This window comes from Nelumbo nucifera, chromosome 4, assembly GCF_055504915.1.
Source record: "Nelumbo nucifera cultivar China Antique chromosome 4, China Antique-T2T, whole genome shotgun sequence".
NCBI lineage: Eukaryota > Viridiplantae > Streptophyta > Magnoliopsida > Proteales > Nelumbonaceae > Nelumbo > Nelumbo nucifera.
In genome coordinates this window covers 86,384,507-86,409,155 of record NC_142652.1, presented here as the reverse complement: position 1 = coordinate 86,409,155, position 24,649 = coordinate 86,384,507, and the positions used below count along the sequence as shown (strand labels likewise).

Below are 24,649 nucleotides of genomic sequence, written 5' to 3'. Positions count from 1 at the left end.
TCAAAGTGGACTCGCTGACGCTGAGTATTTGCGGTTTGAACTTTGAATTCTCTATGGCCGTAGTGGGTGATATTGGACCAATCACGATACTCCACGTCTTTTTAACGTGTGGACCCTTCGGATAAGAAACTGACGCATGAAGGTTTAATCTGAAAAGGGATGCGGTGGATTCCAAATTCCACATGGGTCCTGGATCCACCAACCCAACTGTACGTTGCGGTAACAGGCAAACAGTAATAAATAGTCAAGGAGGAGCGCCTCGGCTTCCCCTGAATCGATTCACATTTGAATTTGAGAGTTGGTTACTTGGTTCTAACTCTTGCTCCAGAGGATCAAAATGACCATGATTACAAATGAAAAGAAGAAAGAATGAGAAAATAAATCAGACAGAGAAGAAGCAAAACTGAAGAAGACGCACATGATGATGACTGATGACTGATGAAGGGGGGAATTCTCTCAACTACCTGTAATTCTTTTTCTTTTCTTGGGAGCGGGGGAGCAAGCCAGAGAAGCCAAAAAAAGTAAAGAAATTCCATAAAAGGGAATCAAAGACAACAGCAGAACCAACCCAACCAAACACCAGAGCAGTGTGGCAGAGCGGCAGAGGAGGGGGGAACTGAGAACTGGGAAGAAAGAAGGGGGGGTCGGTATTGGTGCCAGGCCAACCGAGTCCGGGACCCACCTCCGATCCACCTAGGGTTCCAACTTTTTTCTTTTTTCTTCCACTTTTCTTCTATTGGCTTTTCTCGTCTTTTTTTTTCTCTTTCCACCTTCGTCTCGTCCCTCCCTCCATCCCTTCATACCTGTCAAGTCTGTCATCTCTCTCTCTCTCTCTGGCTGGATGGGTTCCAAGCCATGGCTGTACCCAGCTCCGACCTACCGTTCTGTCGAGACGAGCTGGGAAACAGACGAGGATGCACCTGGACCACGCTGTGCACACACGCTTACTGCCGTCGCTGCCACCAAAACTCACGGTCCTCGCCTTATTCTCTTTGGTGGAGCCACTGCGATCGAGGGTGGCGGTCCTTCAGCTCCTGGAATCAGTTATGGTTCCTTCCACTTTTTTTTCCCTGCAACTACCTCCTCTCTGTTTATGAATTCACTTCAGTATTTTGTCTGTGTATTGCAGGGCTGGCGGGTGTGACCAGTTCAGTTCATTCTTATGATGTTCTTACCAGGAAATGGACTAGGTACGTCCTATTCATTCTATTCTGCTTTTTAATTATCCTTTGAACCCCCTAATTTTGATCAAAGTTTGAAGAGATTTGCTTATTGGGTGGGTTTGAGGCTTCGAATTTTGCAGGATCCGACCTGCTGGGGAGCCACCTTCACCTCGGGCCGCACATGCTGCAGCTGCTGTTGGCACTATGGTTGTTTTCCAGGTGAAATAAGGAAATTCAGAAAAAAGAAAGAAACAGACATCTTTCTTTTGAAGTCTGTTATTTATTTCTTCTGTTACATTATATGGTCTTGTTTTACTCGTTGATGCTATCTTGCTAGGGTGGCATAGGTCCTGCTGGGCATTCCACAGATGATCTTTACGTGCTTGACTTGACTAATGAAAAATTTAAGTGGCACAGGTTAGTCATGGGAGTTTCTTCTAGTGAATTTTGAGTTAAGGGTGAATTCTTTACTGTTGTTTCATTTCATCGTTTTCTCCCCCTACTTTAATGCAGGGTTGTTGTTCAAGGCCCAGGTCCCGGGCCTCGCTATGGCCACGCAATGGACTTGGTTGGTCAAAGGTATCTCGTCACTGTTAGCGGCAATGATGGTGGGGGCATTTGACACTTCTTTCTTTCTTTCTTTTATTCAGATCATGCAAACCTCTCCTCCCCTACTTAGCTGTGCATATATTTTTCATATTATGTTGTATCAATAAAGTTATGCAAAAATAAGAGAATGAGAATCATGACAAAGGATCATGATAGCAAGTCATCTTGGTTGCTTCTTAACTAACACATAATGGGCTACCTAAAGATGAATGAGGAAAATACTGAGACAGTGAGACTGCTCATGCCTTGTAGAAACAAAGTCTGAGACGAGCAAGAAATAATATTTTCTCAATGAGAATAGTTGAATGTGGAGATTGAGGTAAATAACTGTCAATTCCAGGAAAATAGAAAGTCATGAATGAGCACATCCATTAGACCCATGAGTATTCCCAAGCCATAATGGATAATAGTGCAAGAGATGGTTGATTAATTGAGATGGATTGATCACGTCCAGTGTTGATAAAAAAAAAGACTGATGGTGCATCTGGAGCTATGCTTTGAGAAGAAAAGAAAGGAGCCAGTCTGCAGCCCATTTGCAGTGTCTGTCATTCTCCATGGTAACTGGTGATATGGGCAGGGTAAGGATTTTTAAGCTTCTTATGTGCTAGTAGGGTGAAGTTTTTTGAAGTTGGTCCGTTGTTACCATGTTTTGGAATCTAAGGAAGAGGAGGAATTAAAGAACACTTGAGAAACAGTCCATCCTTTTGAAGGTAAATCTCTGGAAGTTGAAACCTTTTATCAGGTTTTGACTTTTGAAGTCATTGGAAGGGAAGAATCTGAAGCTCATCTTTGAAAGCAAATCTTGCTCTCTTTTAATAAGCAATATACACTCTGACCCTTGCAGGAGTGTGATTCTAGAAAATGGTGCCATGCCTGATGAAATCTCTTATTGGCCAAGAAGATATCAACATTGGGAGATTCTTATAGATGATCTGATTTCTTTTGAACATCAGGAGGTGGGACCAAATGTTGTATGTGTATTTACATTGCAATAACAAGTATGGGAAGGTTTCCGCTTCAGCTCCATGGAGGTTATGAATATGCGCTTTAAAGAGGTCACTGGGAGTACTATGGGCACACTTTTGTGAGTTGAGGGTGACAAATTGTTTTTTCTTCAGAAACCAAGGCTTTTGCCACCATAATTATATGACTAGACTTCGAGGTCCATCAAAACCATTCTTCATCCATATGCAGTTGTGGCCTGAGAATTCCCCCTACACCACTAATAGAAGCAATGCTATAATCTTTGCTCTGACTGAATTGTTCATCCACAATTGGTTTGAGCACACTACCAGTATTTATCTGGATCCTCCAAATGAGCCACCTCTATTGAAGGTCTCAGGTTCCTTAGCAAAAAATGAGATCAGGCTTCATAGGTCCCTGATTGTGTTTGGTGGTGATGGTGGTTGAGGGGGGGGGGGGCTTTGTTTGACTGACCATTCCTGCTAATTGATGATCTCTCAATAATGTGCCTTTTCTCTGATCACTGATCCACCTAGAAGTTGTTAGACTAATCTCTTGTAGGATGCAGTGTGCCATTTTGATGATATTCATGTCTATGATGAAGATTTTAGAATAACTTTCCTGCAAAATGCACCACCAAAGAGTAGTTGCATGGGCACATCTCCACATGATCCAGCATCTACAAGAATCCATCAGCAACAAAGAGGAAAAATAATTGGCTGGAGGAGCAATATGTCTTATAGTTTACCAACTGTTTTCTGCTCCTTTCTGTGGTCCTTGTTAACATCTATTATTTATTTTTAGATTTTCTTCCTAAGCAATTAATTTGAATACATGTGCATGTGTGAACAATGTTTCCTATTATGTATTAATCTCTTTAGTGGTTCTGGACTATAATTTACTTTATTTTTGTAGGCAAGAGAGTTTTATCAGATGCTTGGGCTCTGGATACTGCACAAAAACCATACAGATGGCAGAAACTCAACCCTGAAGGAGATAGGCCTTCTGCTAGAATGTCAGTTTATATACACATTGTTATACACATCGTTACGAAATTGTAAAAGTTCTACTAAGTAATATTATCTTGAACAAAAAGAAAGTTTGAAGAGCTTCTATTTCCTAATTAATTTCACTCATTCTACTTTTTAGGTATGCAACTGCTAGTGCCCGTTCGGATGGTATGTTTTTGCTTTGTGGTGGAAGAGATTCCTCGGGCATGGTATAATGTCCTCTCTCTCTCTCTCTCTCTCTCTCTCTTTCTCTCTCACCCCTTCCCCCCTCCCCCGGTGCTCTCTATAAGATCTGAAAAAGTTAATCCTTGAATTATGTCCATATAACATAACAACATGTTTGCATGATCTTAAACTGTTTTTTCCCAATGGAACTTTGGGGTGTGATATTGAATCTTTTTTTTTTGGTTTTTCACCTCTTTCTTTTTGTCAGACTCACTGTGCTAAGGAGAACAGAATTGTTTTTAGGTGCCTTTGGCGTTGATTTGAGACTTGGGTGTCTTGAGTTTTTTTCCCTGAAATCTGACAACTTTTTATCAGTCTATTTACGTTATTTTGGATTTTCATTATGAGTTCTTTAGATGCTTTATTATTCAGTTGTTAGAAAGAGAAGCAAGAGAATGAACAACTTGTGGGGCCCATGCTTTCATAACTTTCTTTCAGGTTTTCTTATAAAATCCAATATTTCTTATTGGAATGTATAGTGGTTACTTCTAAGACTCAGTTTGGGAAGAGTACAAATACAAATATGTAAAGTGCAAAACCTTGCACATATTGTATTTCTAAACCTTGTATTTGTAGTGTACATATTTGTATTTGTACTCTTCCCAAACTGTAGCAGAAATGCAAATGCTAAGATGGATGAGTGAAAAAAACTAGAAAGGATAGGACTAGGAATGAAGTTATTTGTAGGAACCTAGGAGTAGCTCCAATAGGTGATAAAATGAGAGGGAGTAGACTAAGATGGTTTGGGCATGTGCATAGGCAACCACCAACTGCGCCAATTAGAAGAAGTGATTTGTTACACATTGAAGGGGTTAGAAATATAATGGATTGGCGAAGCAGGACTCATGTAGCTGACATGGAATGTGCATTTCTTCTCGAATAGGTGACCTATATTTTATTTCACAATATGTATATATGTTCTAGATTAGGCAACTTATAGTTTGTTTGGTTTCTTTGTATTATATTGTCCCCAAGTTTGGATACTTTACCTGAATGTGTAAGTTTTTAAACTATTAAAATAACTTTTGAACAGTGACATCAGTGAGGTGAGATGTTTAATAGTTGTTTTGGCCTCCCTAGGCAATGCTTGACTACTTGTTGCCTAGGAGCTGACTATTTGAGCACAAACTAATCTCAGCTTTAATTCCAACTATTTGGGGTTAGTTACACAAGCCCTATCCCACCAACAAAGAGATCCTTGACTGCAAAAGAGATAGTTCCAAAATTAAGATGGTGATACTATATCATATATAAGTTGATAGAGATATGGTAAGGGCATAGATAAACAAAGTGTTGGATGTGGTATTTACACACAATTGAAGACTTCAAAGCATTGCCTAAATTCCTTGACTTGCAGCAACAAGGCATCTGCCTAGGCAACAAAAACGATATGGTGGGTGCCTTATTATAATATCATTCATATTGCTTTTTCTTACTAACATTTATGATTTGTTTTAAAGTTTTTCTTGAAATTTGGAAGGTCAAAGGGTTTTGATAAGAGAAAAGGAAAGAAAGAATAGAAACATAAAGATGCTTTTTTTTCTTTATTTTTTCCTATTCTCTCTCTCTCTCTCTCTCTCTCTCTCCCTGTTTGACATTAAATAAAACAACAGCTCCAACCTTGTCTTTTCTCCTTTACTTTCTTTCTTAAATTTTTATCATATAAAATTATAGCCTTCTTTAGTTGATAATTGATATGAAATTGCTCTATTAAATATTTATTATATTAGTAGTTATTTTTGTAAGTTTTCAAACTGATATGTTTAAAATATTTTTGTATTTTAAATGTGATGATTTGCCACATTTTGAGAGTAAAAACACAGCTTTTTTTTTTATGCTTATGCTAGTGCAAGGAGGAACTTCATCTCTAGAATTCAGGTGGAAGGGGAGATTGGAGAGTCCTGGACTGAAATCTAGGATAAGGTGGTTGGTTTCTACAAGGCTTTGTATACCTCAAAAAAGTGGAGTGGATGTCACTTGGAGAGCTGGCTCCAAAGAAGCTGAATGAGAATTCAGCATCCTGGACCGAAAGAGAATTTTGGTTGGAGGAAGTTAAAGAAGCCTTAAAAGACATTAACGGGGATAAAGCCCTGGGCCCGGATGGTTTTAACTTCACCTTCATCAAAGCCTGTTGTAATTGGTTGGGGAGAAACTTTAATCAAATGTTTAAGGAGTTTAATAGAGATAAGAGCTTGGAGAAGATGATGAATGCTACTTTCATGTCCCTAGTTCCAAAAAAAGATGAAGCTGTGGATCTAAAGGACTTTAGGTCAATAAGTCTAATCAGCAGCCCTTACAAGTTATTGGCTAAAGTTTTATTGAAGAGATTAAGGTCAGTTTTACATGAGGTAGTAGGGGAAGCTCAGATGGCCTTTGTGGAAGGAAGACAAATTCTGGATGGAGTACTAGTGGCAAGTGAATGCATTGAGTCTAGATTGAGTCTAGATTGAGAAGTGGAAGACAAGGTTTGGTGTGTAAGGTTGACATGGAGAAGGCTTACGATCATGTGGAATGGGGATTCTTAGAAGAAATTCAAAGACTGATGGGATTTGGGGAAAAGTGGAGGTCTTGGATGCATGCATGTGTATCAACTGTTTCACTCTCAATTCTCATAAATGGCATATCCTCAGAATTCTTTCAAGCTTCTAGTGGTCTAAGACAAGGAGATCCAATATCTCCTCTGCTATTTGTGATGGTTATGAAGATTTTGAATCTTTTATTAGAGAGAAATGGACAAATAGGCCTGATTGAGAGATTTAAGGTTGGAAGGGATGGTCCTTGTATTACCCATCTGCAGTATGCAGATGACACCTTGATTTTTTTGGATGCTATGGTGGAACAGATGCTGAATTTAAGAGAAGTATTGGAAAACTTTGAAATGTTAACAGGGCTGAAGATTAATTTGTCAAAAACCATGATAATCGAAGTAGGAGAGGTGGGGAGGGATGTTATGGAGGAATGTTCTAGTGCTCTTGAATGCATAATTGGTGAGCTCCCATTTACCCATTTGGGAATGCTGATAGGAGGTGCTTCAAATTCTGGCATAATTTGGACACCAATCTTAGAGAGGGTTGGATGGGTGGAAAGCTAAATATCTACCTTTTTTTTTTGGGGTGGGGGGGGGGGAGAATAACATTAATTAAAAGTGTCTTGTCAAGCTTACCAAATTATTACTTATCTTTGTTGAAAATACCAACTAAGGTAGCAGAGAGAACTGAGAAAATTCAGAGGGACTTCCTATGGGAGGGGGAAAGAAATTTCACTTGGTAAATTTGGTTAAGGTCCGTAAACCGAAAGAGAAGGGGGGACTGGGGCTGAGAAAAGTGAGAATGTTCAATAAGGCTCTAATGGGAAAGTGGCTTTGGAGATTTGGTTTAGGGAAAGAGGAAAACTCATTATGGAGGAGGGTGCTGGTTGGGAAGTATGGGGTGGTGAGGTTCGGCTGGGAATCTAGAGAGGTGAGTGATTCATATGGGGTGAGTGTGTGGAAGGGGATTATGAGTTTTAACAGGGAGTTTAGAAGTCTAATATGTTTTGCAGTACGGAAGGGATCAAGAATCAGGTTTTGGGATGACAATTGGTGTGGAATAGGCAAGTTGAGTGATCTATGCCCAACATTATATAGGCTGACTGAGGCAGAGGTATCTATCAGTCAATGTTATGAAAGAGGGGGGGGGGGGGCGATTGGTATGGAGCCTGAAATTTCAGAGGCTTCTGCTGGATAGAGAAGTGGAAGAATGTATCTCTCTGCTGGGAGAATTGGAAAGAGTGAATCTCAGGGCAGCATTGATAAAAAAAAAAAAATCTCAGGGCAGCAGAGGGATGAACTTTGGTTGAAAGAATGTAAGAATTGGAAAATTTCAGTCAAATCATGCTATATGGCACTCAGCAGGTCCAACACAGACTCAAGTCAAATAAAAGGTATTTGGGGAAACCCAGTGCCCCTGAGAGTTGAAGCTTTGGCATGGCCGGTGGCAATGGGTAGCGTCTTGACAGTGGATCACCTGAAATCAAGAGGATTCCATTTGGCTAACAGGTGCTGTCTATGCAAAGAACAGAAGGAAAATGTGAGGCATCTATTTATCACCTGGAAGTTTGCTAGTTTTGTGTGGAGATTATTTACCACCATTTTCGGGGTCCCTGGTTTCCACCCAGTTTTAGCTGCAGAAATCTTTTCTTCATGGCCTAAACTGGGAGGAAGCAAGAAGGTGAAGCTGATGGAGCTGCACCCCTTTTTCTATTTTCTGGAACATATGGAAGGAGAGGAACTGAAGAACTTTCGAGGACAGAGCTCACAGTGTGGATAGGTTGATAGCTGCTGTTAGCAGATCTGTGGCAGACTGGGTCTTGATTCTCCCAGAGTTTAGGCAATTAGATAAGGAGGACCTGGGGAATAAGTTAGGGGAGGTTCTGGGTATTCAAATCTGTAATGCAGAAAACTCTTTCTGATTTTCAGATGTATTGTATTTGGGTGATGACTTGTCACCCATCAGATTGTACTACTCCTTTTTGTTTTTCTAATGATTTTTTACTTATAAAAAAAAGTCCTTTGTTTTTTTACTACAGTAAATAAGTTAGACAATTTGTTGCAGCTTTTTTCTTTTCTGAAAAAATAAAACTTACCCATGCTTTTGCAGCCACTGGGGGATGCTTATGGATTGCTCATGCATAGGAATGGTCAATGGGAGTGGACACTTGCACCTGGGGTGTCTCCTTCCCCAAGGTACGAACATGCTGCGGTAAGTGAAGGCTATATGGTTTCTATCATATTGTTACTCAATTTCATGGCTGTACAATTTCAAATGGAAGGTCTCCATTGGATATTTGACAGTCATCTGAAAATTGTAATTGTATTGTAAACTGTAGAGAATAAAAAAAAATCTAGAAACAATCAAGAATCATTAAAACAGAAATTAAACAACTGAGAAACGGAATTTAGGTAAATAACTGCTTCCCTTTCTTCTTCTTTATTTTAGATCTGCTATTTACCTCCTCAAGATCTGGTCTACTGTTAGGATGTAATACATTAGAAAATCAATACTTGTGAAACCCTTTAGAAAAGGAGGCCTAACTGGTGCCTGTCACCTCATATTTGCTTATTTGCATGGCAAGTGGTAATTGTATTGTAAACTGTAGGTAATACATTAGAAAATCAATACTTCTGAAAATTGTAATTGTATTGTAAACTGTAGAGAATAAAAAAAATCTAGAAACAATCAAGAATCATTAAAACAGAAATTAAACAACTGAGAAACGGAATTTAGGTAATTAACTGCTTCCCTTCTCTTTCTTTTTACTTTAGATCTGCTATTTACCTCCTCAAGATCTGGGTCTACTGTTAGGAGGTAATACATTAGAAAATCAATACTTGTGAAACCCTTTAGAAAAGGAGGCCTAACTGGTGCCTGTCACCTCATATTTGCTTATTTGCATGGCAAGCGGTAAACTGATCTTCACCGGCTAATCTCTTGCCTTTATGCTTTTGGTATTTGGGAGTTTTTCTTTGGCCTTTTTGGAGGCTGGTAGACATCTCCAAGGAACATGGGAAGTCTTTTTGAGCATGCCTTTTTGTTTCCAACCAAAAAAGAGGGACAATAATTATGGAGGCTCACATGGACTTCCATCCTTTAGTCAATTTGGGAAGAAAAGAATGTAAGAACCACTAGGAAGGAGGCACACATTAAAGTTGTATTTGGTTTGACAGAAAATATGGGCGAAATAGAAACTTGAGAGGAAGTTCTTAAGGGATTTGACAAAATTTGTTAAGAACTTTTCTTTCAACTTTCTGTTTCTCTCTATTTTCTGTCAAACCAAACATGGCCTAAAGAAAACTTTGATTGAGAACATCACAGTGAAGGGTGAACTTTTCTCCCCTTGGGTTAAATCAGTGCCCTTGTCTTCAGCTAGAAGCATTGCATCACTTACTTGGTCCCTGACACTAGTAAACCATATAAAACCGTACATTGATGGGTGCATCTTGGGAAACCCAGGTATTTCAGGTGTTGGGAGAATGTTTAAGAATCAAGGTGGGGCAATATTGGCTATCTATTCCTGACCTATTGGTCTAGGGAACTAAATCAAGGCTTACTTGCAATACTCATGGACTGAAGCTACGAAGATAACTCAAACTACAAAAATTTCATTGTGGGGGGGGGTGTCACTCACAGGGAAACAACATGTAATCATAAGAAGGGCTCCTAATGGGTTAGGCGGATGGGCTAGCCTAAACTGAACTGTGAGGTGCTTGGTACAATTTGTCTTGTATAGACTATATATTCTTTTTTACATATCAACGAAATTGCTATTGGGTTAGCAATAAGAAAGCTTCTTAAAATTGAACAAAAAATTGACAAAAGTACATAACTATTGTCCCAGTCAAACTGTTCCAAATTGCATGAGTCCGATAAACAGTAAGATTCATGAATTGAATAGTGGGTTTCAATCAATAATCTTAGTTTTTTTTTAAAGATTCCACTATAAGATTCAAATTAGGACCATTAAGATCATAATTCTGATTGTGAAATCATATTGTAAATAATAAGTTTTTGATAACTATGCCAATACTGCCTATTTCACAAATTTTTGAGTTTAGGATTATGCACATTGTACATGTTTTCAGATGGCTTATTGTTTTAAAAGTTAACTCCATTTTGTGTTTTTCTTGTTTTCTTATTTCAAGTAAAAAAGGCCATTACCCAATGTTGGTCTCAACTATTTGGGGTCTTGGGAGGGGTAGACTGGGTATGGTCCTAACCTTTTGACATTTTTCCACACAATGTGGCTGCCCTCAGCTGTTTGGTCTTAATTTACATTTTAACTTAGATAACAACAACAATAATATACTACTACTACTAATAGTAATAGCAATGATGATGATGATGATGATAATTAGTTTTTCTGGTTGGTAGGTTTTTGTTGGTGCTCGATTGCATGTGACAGGTGGTGCTTTGAGGGGAGGACGACCAGTAGAAGGTGAAGCATCTACTGCAGGTAATTTATGCTCTCTCTCTCTCTCTCACGCATAGACACACACACACACACACCCCTACATACAATGTAGTCAATCCATTACTACATAAGACAATTAGCCAATGATGGTCCTGGCTATCCGGGTCTTGGGAGGGGTAGTTGGATATGGACCTAAGTCCCCCTCCAAGCCGCCCCACCCCCCCCAACCCATACACACAAAGTGGATGCTCTCAGATTTGAACCTGTGTTCTCATGCTTGTCATTCCAAGATTTTACCTCTCTGCCAGGTAATGGCCCATTTATCAGTCCATTACTATGGAACTTAATTCATCTTATTTTATTTTGCTTGGAAGTCTTGGACACTGCTGCTGGAGTATGGCTGGATAGAAATGGGATTGTGACTTCATCCCGAACAAACAAGTCTCCCAATGAACATGATGCTTCATTGGAACTTATGCGCCGTTTCCGCCATGCATCTGCATCAATAGGAGTTCGAATATACATTTATGGAGGTCTCAGAGGAGGTAAACATGATGCAGCAACATATGCTTTATTTTCAAGTTTTTTAGATAACTGAAATGCTGGATATATGCTAAGCATGGAGTTGGAAAATAATAAATTTAAGCTGCAGTTATGAGATCACTTTCGTGCCCCACAGCACATCCCAACCATGTATTGGGAACATCTCCCAATGACAAGTACGGGACATGTTCCCAATGCACGCTGAGATGTGCATGTGGGGCGCCTGTGGGGTGCGCTCTGTGGGGGTGCAGATGTGAGCTCTGCAGTTATGACCTAGTCACTTTTTTCTTATCTCTCAATATGGGTTATCTTCTTCCCTGGTTTTTGTAGTCCTTTAATTTTGTATAATCTTATTAATTGAAGTCCAACAAAAAAGAAAGGAAGAGAAAGATTCACATTTCTCTACATGAACTCATAGATGCTATGTATGCATGTAATGTCTGTGAGTTGGATTCCTTGGAAAAGTTGTCCGGTTTACTGCACTAGAATCACTATGAAAATTACATTAAATGGCTAACCAGGGGGCTGGAAATCCAATTTCAGTGGGTTAAATTTCATTTGCAGATGATTTGGCAAAGCAGGGGGTGGGAAGGGATCAAATGTTTTGGGCTGTTCTGTAGGTTTTTTCTTTGTTGTCCTCTTGGAGAGAGTTAAGCCTTTTTATCTCTCTCTGGAGTGCTGTAACTAAAATTTTTTATTAATCTAATGGGTTCCTGTTATTGACAAAAAAATTACATTAATGACCTAAAATGACATAAGAACATGCAATTTTTTTTTGATAAGTAAAAAGATTGTATATTTATAGTTGCAAGAAGTAAACAATACAAGCATCCCATGGAGAGGCACGAGATGCTACCTCTCACTTAGACATTAGAAAAAAAACAGATATCTATTACAACTGAGCCCAATGCAAGCTGTCCCTGTTTACCCCTTGTTTAGCTAACCCATCTGCCATAGCATCAGCTGTTCTCCTAACCCAATTTATTCCCATGTTCATATTCCTGGTTAGCCATTTAAATTTCTTCATCTCACCCCTATAACACCGAATTATCGAGTCTGGATCTTTCAACCAACCAATCACCAGCTTTGAATCCCCTTCAATCTCCAAATTTGTCATGCCCAGTTCACTTGCAATCTGTACCCCTTTCAGAACATGCAAAGTTAGTGCATGCCATCCTCGTTTCTATACTATTATGGTGTTGACAGGTAATCCTCGTGTAATTCTCTTCTAGAAGGACAACTACTTATAAAGCAATTGAAGTAGAAATAATCCACCTGATGCAAATCTGGCATGCCATGTATATTATTATATTATTCTGTGACTTTGGAAACAAGAGGTTTCAAAATAAGACTAAAACAGAATATATGATATGCAAATTCAATAATAAAAGGAGTGCAAATCATGGTACACTAAGGATTGGAGACCAAGAGATAATGTGACCTTTTGCAGCACCTTGGTTCAACAATTCATAACAAGGGAGAGATTGATGAGGAAGCCACCCATAGAATTAGAGCAGGTCCAGCAGGATGGGAAAAATGGAGGAGTGCATCTGGAGTTTTATGTGATAGACAAATGCCACTTAAATTAAAAGGAAAATTCTATAAACAGTTGAAAGGCCAGCTATGCTGTATGGAGCAGAGTGTTGTTTAGTCAAGAAGCGACATGCCCAAAAATTGGGTGTGGCAGAATGCAAATGCTAAGATGGAGTGGAAAAACTAGAAAGGATAGGATTAGAAACAAAGTCATTTGTAGGAACACAGGAGTAGCACCAATAGGTGATAAAATGAGAGAAAGTAGACTTAGATGGTTTGGTAACATGCATGGAAGGTCATCAACAGCAGCTGTAAGAAGTTGATTTGTTGCAAGTTGAAGGGGCTACAAGGGCCTGGGGTACACCAAAAATGTACTTGGGTAGAAGTAGTAAAAAATAATTTAAGCGCCAATAGTTTAACAATGGATATGGATTTAAACAGAATAGATGGCAAAACAGGATTCATGTAGCTGACATTGCTGACCCAAATATAGTTGTGACAAGGCTTAGATGATGATGACATTTCCCAGAAAAAGTTTTTTGTATTTTATACTATAGATTTGAAATAATGTAAATTCTGTTTGAGATAAAAATAAACTTGAGCACAACATTGCTTTTTTTTTTGCATGCATAATTTCTTTGTCTTTGTTTACATTGGTACAAGAATCAAGCATCTAGGAGATAAATGTCTGGCTATTTTTCACATATTTCATGAAGCAATGCAATTAACCAGTTTGTTTGTGGCATCTGATTCACTCTTGTTTGTCATTATGTTTGTGTTTCATCCTAACAGTATTTAAATTAATTTTTGCAGATATGCTGCTGGATGATCTTCTCATTGCAGAAAATTCACCATTTCAGTCTGAAATTAACTCGCCTATATTAAACTCTGAGAAAGTATCACCTATGGTGAGTGCAAAAACAAATCAATCAAGTGCAAGTTCTTATGTATCACCACCTTCAGATGGCAGAATGGAGATTCCTTCTGGTGGCTTAAGGTTTTATATCCAATAGCTTACTCCTTGTCTATTATTTGGTAAACTTATTTTGACTCAGAACAATTTTACAGAAAGTGCATTTTTTCCCATTTCTACCAGCATGGACAAGAATTCTATTGAGAAGTTGGTGGCAGCTTCAACTGCTGAAGCTGAGGCTGTCAGTGCTGTCTGGCAAACCATGAAGTTAACATCTGCAGTTCCTGTAGAAGAAGCACCTGTGTCAGATAGCAACTTGAATGTCCCAGAGCACTCCTCAGATGGTAGTGATAACGAGGCTGATGTCCGCCTTCACTCTAGAGCTGTATGTATCTTTCCTTACCATTTATATATCTAGAATTTCCATCATTTTCAAGTTAAAAGTACTTAATGATCCTGATGTTACAGGTTGTGGTTGCGAAAGAGACTGTTGGCAACCTAGGGGGTCTGGTAAGGCAGCTGTCCTTGGATCAGTTTGAAAATGAGAGCAGACGAATGGTCCCCACAAGCAGTGATCCATCATATCCTACTAAAAAGTTCTTCACTAGACAGAGGTCCCCTCAGGGGTTGCATAAGAAGGTAAGCATTATTAGAACTCTTGGCTCTTTTTTTTTTTTAATTATTGTATGTTAATTGCAGTTGGTTTATTGTCATTTATTCTATTGCAGATCATTTCTTTTCTACTTAGGCCACGGAACTGGAAAGCTCCTGCTAATAGGAGATTTTTCCTAGACTCTTATGAAGTGGGTGAGCTTTGCTATGCTGCTGAGCAGATCTTCATGCAAGAGCCAACAGTTCTGCAATTGAAGGCTCCAGTTAAAGTATTTGGTGATCTTCATGGACAGTTTGGTGATTTAATGCGCTTATTTGATGAATATGGATTTCCTTCAACTGCTGGAGACATAACGTGCGTATGACTATAGGAAACAAACTGAGCCAATAGTCTCTCTCTCTCTCTCTCTCTCTCTCTCTCTTAAAAAGGAAAGAAAGAAAAAAAAATTGACTCAATAGCCTCGCAGATAGCCTGGCAAAGGCAGGAGGTTAACAGAATTCATATGTATTGGGGTTTAATTCCCCAAGGTAGGAGCTTTTAATCTATTTTGTGCTGGCTGGCCTTAAGGAGTTCTTGACACATTATCCTTACATATAATCTGTTCATATGTTAATAAAAATCATTAACTGTATACTATGTTAGTGCACAAGGGCAGCAGTTATTTGGGGCTTGTGAATTGAGAGAAATGTAAGAATTTTCAAAAACAAAGAAGTGGAAGATTTATTGATCTTATTATGGTAAGGGTAGCACAAGATTAGAATGTGGTTTATTTGGAGTTGGACCTGCTAAGGAGGTGAAGAAATCAAAGAAAATTTGTAGCAGTGAGGTTCCAAAATAAGATTGTGGATTTTTTTAATAATTTGTACTATTCTTTGTAGGGTGCTTTGTTAGTCTTGTCTGGTTTAGTGGGGGTTGGTTTTTATTTGGTGTTGTGTTGGGTAGGTAGGCTATCATATGATGGTGGGTTGGTTTTCTTGTTTGTTTGGTTTTTCTAGTTTGATGAGTTTTTTTTAGAGGCTGGTGTTGGTTTGTGGAAGATGAAGTGTTATTTCCTTTTTTTTTAGAGGCTAGTTTGGTCACCTTCTTGTATTCTCTCCTTTTCCTTCTAATAAAATTTAATTTTATTATAAAAGAATCAGGAATCAGCAAAGGCAGGAAGTGTGGAGTCCTCTGGCTGTAGGCAGATTAAAACTCAATTTTGACGGCTGTTGTCTTGGTAATCCAGGACAGTCTGGGGTGGGGGTTGTTGTAAGAGACCATAACAGCAATATTGTGGGATGAATTGGACAAGGTAATGCTGAAGGGCAGAATTAATGGCACTAAACCAAGGCCTAGATCTGTTGAGCAGGAATTGGATGAAAGATGTTGACGTGGAAGGCTACTGTCAAACCATAATCTTGTGGATGAAGATAAAAGCGGAGGTCCCATGGGGATTTGGATCTTTGGTTAGCAAGGTATGAATCCTAGGTAAGAGTTTGAATAGCTTGTTCAACTTGATTCCTACGAGTGCAATTGTTTTGGCTGATTCTTTAGCAAGAGCAGGAGCTATAAGGGATCATTTGGAATGGGGTCTATCAGGGCCAGGAGTTAATTTGTAACACATCTTCCTTGTTATGGATTATTGAACCATGGCAAGGAAGAGGCCACATTGAGTTATCTTTTGTTCACCAATCCTAAGTGCAGCCTGATTTGCACTCCTATTATTATTAAATTTACATTGCATATGTTTTGTTCTAGTCCTACTTATTTTAAAACCTCCTGCTTCTAAGGTATCTGTCCATAAACCTCACTTTGCATTTAGTCTTTTTTTGGTTTCGTCAATTAATACCATGTCATCAGCAAACAACAAGCACCATGGAAATTCCTCTTGAATATGTTTAGTCAATTCATCCATGACTGGTGCAAATAAACAAGGCTTAATGTTAAGCCTTGGGGGAAGACCCAACAACTAAAAAAAATCTAATGTCTTTCCCACAAGAATTTTAATATCAGTTGTTGTGTTCTCATACATATCCTTAATTAGGTCAACAGATCCATTTGTCCATCCTTTTCCAAAACTGATCACATTATCTCTCTAGGACTGTATAATAAACTTTAATTAAATTGATTCTCCATTTCCTAAAACCATGGACATGGATACAGGTAGGGATGTAGGGTATCTCATGAAATATGCTTGTATCATATGTTTATGTCTACATTGTGAAGGAAGCTAAATGTCATTTTCAAGACTTATGTCTTGCCAAGTTTAATTAAATTTCTAATATGTGCAGGTCCTTTTATGATATAATTTGTTAAAACTTTCCATTTTACATACTTCAAATGTGTTAATGCTATAAAGTACATCTAGAAGTATCCATGGAGTTAATTATCAAAAAAAAAGTATCCATGGAGTATTGAATACCATATCTGACATTGGTATGCTAGGCATGTGTAATAAGTATCTTGGCATCATAGGTACAATGCTAAGTTCCTTTTCTTTGAGCAATAGATTGCATACTTGAGCTTGGATTCAAGGACTCCAATTGTTTTGGAGGTTCAGCAGAGGCCTCAATATCTTTTCCCTTTTTAGCCCATTGAGAATAAACTTCAAGGATCTTTTACAACATCAAAGATTGGGATACTGGGTAGGGGAAGAGACATTGGTTAGGTGTAGAGGTTCCAACAAACTCTCCCCTTGAAGAGATGCAGTAGAAAAATATGGAGTGGACTAGAAAAGGTAATCTCCATAGTAACAAAGTGTTAACCAAACACATTATCAAGACACTTGTACCCTTTTTGAATAGAAGAATACCATAAAAAAACATCCCACAAATCATCTTGGGTAACACATCCATATGCTACTATCTTTAGCCTTAAAAATAAAGTTTCAAAAAAATAACAATGTTACATTGAAGTGCCTAAGCACCCTGATATGTGGCCTAGTCCCTGCTAGCCACTCTTCTACTTTTACAACTTCCCAATTTTTTATTAAAATTTACGATATTTGATAGTAATCTGATATTTCTCCATGGAATTGTTGTTCAGCAGCCATAAATTTGATGTTTCAGGTATATTGACTATTTGTTTTTGGGGGATTATGTTGATCGCGGACAGCACAGCTTGGAGACTATAACCTTACTTCTAGCTCTTAAGGCAAGTTTATTCCATTTCAAGTAGTGTTCCAGGTTGCACTTTTTGTTGATTGCATTCACTTTTTTCCTTGGCTCTGGTTTTTGCAGATTGAATATCCTGAAAATGTTCACTTAATCCGTGGGAACCATGAGGCCGCTGACATAAATGCACTTTTTGGTTTCCGTCTCGAATGCATTGAGAGAATGGTACTACAAGTATTCATGTTTTTTTTTTGTCTGAATTGAAAGCCAGAATTAGCAATACTGAGCAAAGATGTTTTTTTTTGTAGGGAGAGAGTGATGGGATATGGGCATGGACACGATTCAATCAGCTTTTCAACTTTCTTCCACTTGCCGCACTTATTGAGAAGAAAATTATCTGCATGCATGGTGGCATTGGAAGGTCGATCCACTCTGTAGAACAAATAGAGAAACTTGAAAGACCTATAACAATGGATACAGGGTCTATCATTCTAATGGACCTTCTATGGTATTTTATTTTTTTAACTTTAGTCCTCTCTGCACATTGACATTTTTTGTGTTATATATAATTAGCTTACTGCAAATGTTTGCTATACCTTGCAGGTCTGATCCCACAGAAAATGATAGTATAGAGGGTTTGAGACCAAATGCTAGGGGACCTGGTCTTGTCACTTTTGGAGTATGCTGTCTCTCAATCCATTGAACTTCTTTAAGTGCATTTTTGCCTCTCTCTCTCTCTCTCTCTCTCTCTCTCTCTCCCTCTTGCTGAGAACTGAAACTGCAATATCTAAATCCAAAATATATCCATAATTTGAACTTTTATGGTATCATACATATTGTTCTCTATCATTCAATACATAAAAATTGCCTTAGATATATGGATGGAACCTATTATTGATATCTAAGTATCATTTATTTAATTCTTCATCATCATCATCATCATCTAAACCTCATCCCAACTATATGGGGTCAGCTACATGAATCCAATTTTGCCATTCCATTCTGTTTAATGCCACTTCTATTGTTAAATTATGAGTGAGTAGACGTTCAGGACTGTTATCAGTCTTGAACCCTAATGGATTTCAGGTTCGAAAATAAGAAAAAAGGTATTGAGAAGAGAAGAGAAAGTGGGAGGAAAGAGCAGTAGAACACAAGAGTTGAAAGGATGAACAAAAGCTTAATGTTCTGCCGCCGCCACTTTATTTAATATTTATAGGTTATGCTCATTACATGGAAAGGACAGATCTGCCCTTAGTCTTTACATAACAAATAGAGCAAAATAAGACTGAAATAAATAACAACTGAAACAACTAAATGACCAACAGCTAACCCTAGGATGACTAGAACACCTTCTACCCTACGAACACAGTGGGACCGTAGCTGTGGGGCCCACATCAGTGTTCTCTACACTCCCCCTCAAGTTGGGAATAAATGTTTATCATTCCCAACTTGGATAGATCCGCCTCTAGCTTCTTCCGTGGTACAACTTTGGTGAGGATATCTGCCAGCTGCATGTTGGAGGTGATGTACGGGAGACATTTTTTGTGATGAGACCCTCTCTCGCACAAAATGTCGATCAACTTCAATATGTTTAGTTCTGTCATGTTGCACTGGGTTGTGTGCTATATTAATAGCTGCTTGATTATCACAATACAACATCAGGGGCTTCTCATACTCAATATCCAACTCCTCAAGTAGTGATCTCAGCCAAAAAATTTCAGCCACTCTGTTAGCCATTGACCTGTATTTAGCTTCAGCACTAGATCGGGAGACAACACTCTGTTTCTTACTCCTCCAAGAGACCAGGTTACCTCCCACAAGAGCACAATATTCAGAGGTAGACCTTCTGTCATCAACACTCCTAACCCAATCAGCATCCGTATAGACCTTCACCTTCATGTGGCCATTGTTCTTGAACAGTATACCTCTACCTGGGCATCTCTTCAAGTATGCTAATATTCTTTCTGCTGCTAGAAGGTGCGTGGTTTTAGGAGAATGCATGTACTGACTGACAACACTAACTGCATAACTAATATCTAGCCGAGTGAGGCATAGATATAGGAGCTTTCCCACTAATCGCTGGAACATAACCTTGTCTTCAAGAGGCTCCCCACTCTCTGCACTAATCCTGTGGTTCTGTTCAATGGGTGTATCCGCAGGTTTGACACCTAGCTTTCCAGTTTCCGCCAACAGATCTAGAACATATTTCCTCTGAGAGACAAAGATCCCCTGTTTAGATCTAGCAACCTCAATACCCAAAAAATACCGTAGTGCACCCAGATCTTTCACCTCAAACTCTTGATGAAGGAGCTGTTTGAGGGACTCAATCTCATGGCTGTCATTTTCTGTCACCACGATATCATCAACATATACTGCAAGTAGTGTCAGAGAGGACTCCACCCTCTTGATGAACAGTGTATGATCTGACTAGGCCTGTACATAACCGAACTTCCCAAGGGCTAGTCTGAATCTGTCGAACCAAGCTCTAGGTGACTGCTTCAAACCATACAATGCCTTATTGAGCCGGCAGACCTTCTTACCTGCCTTTGTATCATAGAATCTAGGAGGCAACTGCATGTAAACCTCTTCCTGCAAGTCCCCATTCAGAAATGCATTTTTAACGTCCATTTGGTACAAAGGCCAAGTGTGGCTCGCTGCAAGAGATAATAGAACTCGAATGGTGGTCATCTTGGCTACCGGGGCAAATGTCTCCAATTAATCTATACCATAAGTCTGAGTGAACCCTTTTGCAACTAGCCGAGTTTTGTACCTCTCAATGGAACCATCCGCATTGTGCTTCACAGTAAATACCCATCTGCATCCAATTGGTTTCTTTCCTTTGGGCAAATCAACTAGCTCCCAGGTATTATTTTTCAACAGGGTATCCATTTCAACTTGCATTGCACCTCTCCACTCCGGGACTGATAGGGCTTCTTGCACTGTTCTTGGAATAGGGACATTAGCAATGGAAGTGAGATAGGACTTGTAGGAGGGAGATAGGCGATCATAGGATAAGAACTGGGAGATGTAGTGGGCTGTAGATGTGGTGCAATGTCGTTTTCCTTTACGGATGGCAATGGGAAGGTCAAGGTCGTCTACAGGGGGTGAAGTGGCAACAATGGAAAGAGTCTCTGTGGGCCCTGGGACTGTAATATCTAGACTTGGAGCCGCATAAGAGGTTGGAGCTGGCCGGGACTGCTGATGACCGGGATCAACTTGCCTGCATCGCTTGTGATAGACTCTCAACTCCTGATCCCCCTGACCACCCTCGCTACTGCAGCCCTCATCACCCAATGGAATAGGTAAATGAACAGCCCCAAAAGTATTAACCTTGCCCTCACTGCACTCCCCCTGAAGAAAAGGACCCAAATCCCCACCCACGCTCACTACTCTCCTCCTGAGGAGAGACCCGAGAATAGTAGGGTGTCTCCTCAAAGAAAGTGACATCCATGGATACAAACTTCTTCCCTGAGACAGGATCATAGCAGCAATAACCCTTTTGAATTTGTGCATAACCAAGAAATATGCATTTGGAGGCCTTGGGTTTGAACTTGGAGTGATGGGGACCGAGAAGCTGAACAAAACAGGTACAACCAAATGTTTTCAAGGGAATAGTAAACAACTCCTCATTGGGGTATAGAAGGGAAAAATGAGGTTTCATATCAAGAACCCGGGAAGGAACCCGATTAATAAGATATACCGCCGTGAGGATAGCATCACCCCAGAAGCGAATAGGGACATTGGAGGTAAACATAATACTTCTAGCCACCTCCAAGATGTGCCTATTCTTCCTTTCTGCAACCCCATTCCGCTGAGGTGTACGAGGGCAAGTGCTCTGGTGGATAACCCCATGATTAAGAAGGTACGATGCCAATGGCTTAGCAAAGTATTCCTTTGCATCATCAGATCTAAGAACTTTGATCCTGGCATCAAACTGGGTTAGGGTCATTTGGTGGAAGTTTTGGGTCAGGGCGGGAACCTCATCTCGTGAACGCATAAGATAAACCCAAGAAAACCGAGTATGGTCATCAACAAATAACAAAAAATATCTGTACCCACCCATAGAAGGAATGTGATATGGCCCCCAAACATCAGTATGCACAATATCAAAAGAACTATTACTCCTTTTATTACTCAATGAATAAGAGTTTCTATAATGTTTAGCAAACTCACAACTTTCACATTTCAACTGAGACGACTCAACAGACTCAAACAAAGTAGGGAACACACTCTTTAAGGACCGAAAAGACAAAGGTTATGCCAAAGCATAACCGGACTCGCAACCTGAGAAACAAGTGACTTCTTATCCACTGACTCTTCCCGACGAGAACTCTCCCCGAGCAGATAGATCCCATTCGTCTCACGGCCAGTCCCAATCACCTTCTTCGTCTCCAGGTCCTAAAAAACACATCGGTCAGGGAAGAAGGTTACTGAGCAGTTCATATGTTTGCTAATACTACTAACTGAAAGAAGGTTAGTATCAAGTTTAGGAACATGCAAGATAGAAGACAAGGAGATAGTATCCGACAGTTTGATGTCACCCTTGCCAAAAATAGGGACAAGAGAGCCATTAGCAATAGATACTTTATCCCTACCAGAAGATAAGTGATAAGTAGTAAACAATGAAGGCAAGCTAGTCATATGGTCGGATGCACCTGAATCTATTACCCAACAGGGTTCAGGTTCAGTAGTACCTGGAGCTGAGGCATGGTAGGCTGAGGCTCGAGTACCTGAATGTGCAAAGGCCGATGTGGCAGGGGCTGATGGTGACTGTGGTGATTGAGTTGAGTTGCCAACTTCCTTTTCCAACTGTATTAGAGCAGCTTGAACTGCAGCTAAGGTCTCTAAGGGTGTGCCTCTTGTGCCAGACGAGGATGCTGAATCAGTAGTCACGGCCACATGAGCATTACCCTTCTTGTTTCTCAACTTTGCCGGGACCAAATGTGGGTGCAGCTTCCAACATGTTTCTTTTGTGTGTTTAAGTTTCTTACAATGCTCACATACCACATCCCTTTTATCTTCCTTCTTTCTGTCCCTCTCTGAATCACCCCTTGTTTTGGGTTTGACAGCTACCAAGGCAGGTGTAAGCGGCTGAGGTTGCATCATGACTTTCCTCCTGGTCTCTTCACTGTGCACTAAGGAGTATACCTGAGAGAGGGTCACACTATCTCTGGTTAAAATCTGCTGCCTCACAATATCATATTCTGAATTCAGTCCTGCCAGAAACTCAAACACCTTGTTTGTCTCGATGTGCTTTCTATGGGTCTGAGCATCTTTGGGACTCTCCCACTCAAGAGTCTCTAAGTGATCAATCTCATGCCACAGGGACTTCAAGGTAGAGAAGTAGACCGAAACCGGTTTCTCTCATTGTTTAAGGGTATTCACCTCACATTTCAATTCATATGCTCTGGCAACATTAAGGGGTTGGGAGTAAGTTTCTTTCATCACATCCCATATCTCCTTGGCTGTCTTTGCCCACAAGTAATTTCGGCTGATATGAGGCTGCATAGAATTACATAGCCATGTCATAACCAAGTAGTTTTTTCGGACCCACTTGGTATACATAGGGTCTCCCTTGGAAGGTTCTGTCACATCTCCCAAGAGATACCCTACTTTGCCCCTTCCCCCAATAGCCATCATGGCTGATTGGGCCCATTCCAAATAGTTTGATCCATCAAATCTTACGGTTGTAATCTGAAAACCTGTCTCAGAACCACCACCATAACTGTTGTTCCCAAAACTGCCTTCTGCCTGATTCTTAAACTCCATTTCGGTCAATATCCAGTAGTCTCAAAATTAGGGTTATTACAGTCAAAACAGCACTTGGACTATCAACCACAATCACAAAATCAGTATAGAACCAATATGTACTCACAGTAGATGTGCATGAAACAGGTATAAAACTGATCTGAAACCAATTACCACACACAACAACAACAATCCGTACAGTTTTCACCTCCTTAGAAGAGTTCGAAACCCCAAAAGAAAACTGAAAGCAGCTTGGAGAATATAATCTGATATGCTAAAGTAGAATTAGGGTTTTAATCAGTCCTAAAAGCAAATTCTCAGCCATACACTCCAGACAGTACTGTACGGATAAGGCTTGTAGTAGGGTTAATATGAAACCCTAAAACTGATCAATGTTGAGGAGAGAACTATTAGGGTTTGCTGCAGTGTTAGATCACAAGGTTCAGTCCAGTATTAGGGTTTGCCGCAGGGTTAAGACAAAACCCTAGAGAATAGAAAGATAAAACCCTAGAGTGGTTCGGCCGCCCTTTCTAGATAGGTCCAACCTATCTTCTCTGATAGTACTTCTCTCAGAAAATAAAAAAACTTACAAAGAGGATGTTGTTCGCTGCCTTCCAAGGTTACCCGAATCCTAGCCTTCTCTGATTCTTCCTGATCACCAACACGTTGCAACTGTGGCAATTCTTCAAACAGCTGCTAAACCCTCTGGAGATCTCCAAGAACCAGTCAACGAACTCTACCTTCTCAGCTTCCAGCCTTAGATGGTTCTCATGTGGTCGGCTGGACTAGACTCACATGAGAAACCCTAGCTCTGATACCAAGTAGACGTTCAGGACTGTTATCAGTCTTGAACCCTAATGGATTTGAGGTTCGAAAATAAGAAAAAAGGTATAGAGAAGAGAGGAGAAAGAGGGAGGAAAGAGTAGTAGAGCACACGAGTTGAAAGGAGGAACAGAAGCTTAATGTTCTGCCGCCGCCACTTTATTTAATATTTATAGGTTATGCTCATTACATGGAAAGGACAGATCTGCCCTTAGTCTTTACATAACAAATAGAGCAAAATAAGACTGAAATAAATAACAACTGAAACAACTAAATGACCAACAGCTAACCCTAGGAAGACTAGAACACCTTCTACCCTACGAACACAGTGGGACCATAGCTGTGGGGCCCACATCAGTGTTCTCTACAGAGTGCTACATATTTATCAAAAAAAAAGTGTGCTAAAGTATCATTAGTTGAACTGTAATGTATGACAAGTTACAGGCAGGGATCACCTGTTTTGGGCT

The 24,649-nt window shown here is 39.7% G+C and overlaps 1 protein-coding gene across 2 annotated transcripts in view; it reads left to right on the top strand.

Annotated features, from left to right (window-relative positions):
- The first annotated feature begins 270 nt into the window (after positions 1-270).
- LOC104613386 (serine/threonine-protein phosphatase BSL1-like) overlaps positions 271-24,649 on the top strand; it is a 29,427-nt gene continuing 5,048 nt past the window's right edge. Inside the window, exons 1-18 of one of the 2 annotated variants that reach the window (XM_010281177.3) lie at positions 271-1,043; positions 1,130-1,190; positions 1,304-1,382; positions 1,501-1,580; positions 1,677-1,771; positions 3,651-3,750; positions 3,885-3,954; positions 8,608-8,709; positions 10,879-10,960; positions 11,293-11,463; positions 13,808-13,991; positions 14,091-14,292; positions 14,376-14,546; positions 14,636-14,874; positions 17,568-17,652; positions 17,739-17,837; positions 17,921-18,120; positions 18,216-18,291. In XM_010281177.3, coding sequence (XP_010279479.1) covers positions 842-1,043; positions 1,130-1,190; positions 1,304-1,382; positions 1,501-1,580; positions 1,677-1,771; positions 3,651-3,750; positions 3,885-3,954; positions 8,608-8,709; positions 10,879-10,960; positions 11,293-11,463; positions 13,808-13,991; positions 14,091-14,292; positions 14,376-14,546; positions 14,636-14,874; positions 17,568-17,652; positions 17,739-17,837; positions 17,921-18,120; positions 18,216-18,291 — 2,298 coding nt within the window. In that variant the 5' untranslated portion in view covers positions 271-841. The remainder of the gene's footprint in view (positions 1,044-1,129; positions 1,191-1,303; positions 1,383-1,500; positions 1,581-1,676; positions 1,772-3,650; positions 3,751-3,884; positions 3,955-8,607; positions 8,710-10,878; positions 10,961-11,292; positions 11,464-13,807; positions 13,992-14,090; positions 14,293-14,375; positions 14,547-14,635; positions 14,875-17,567; positions 17,653-17,738; positions 17,838-17,920; positions 18,121-18,215; positions 18,292-24,649) is intronic. The other variant, XM_088903332.1, reaches the window with a different exon arrangement.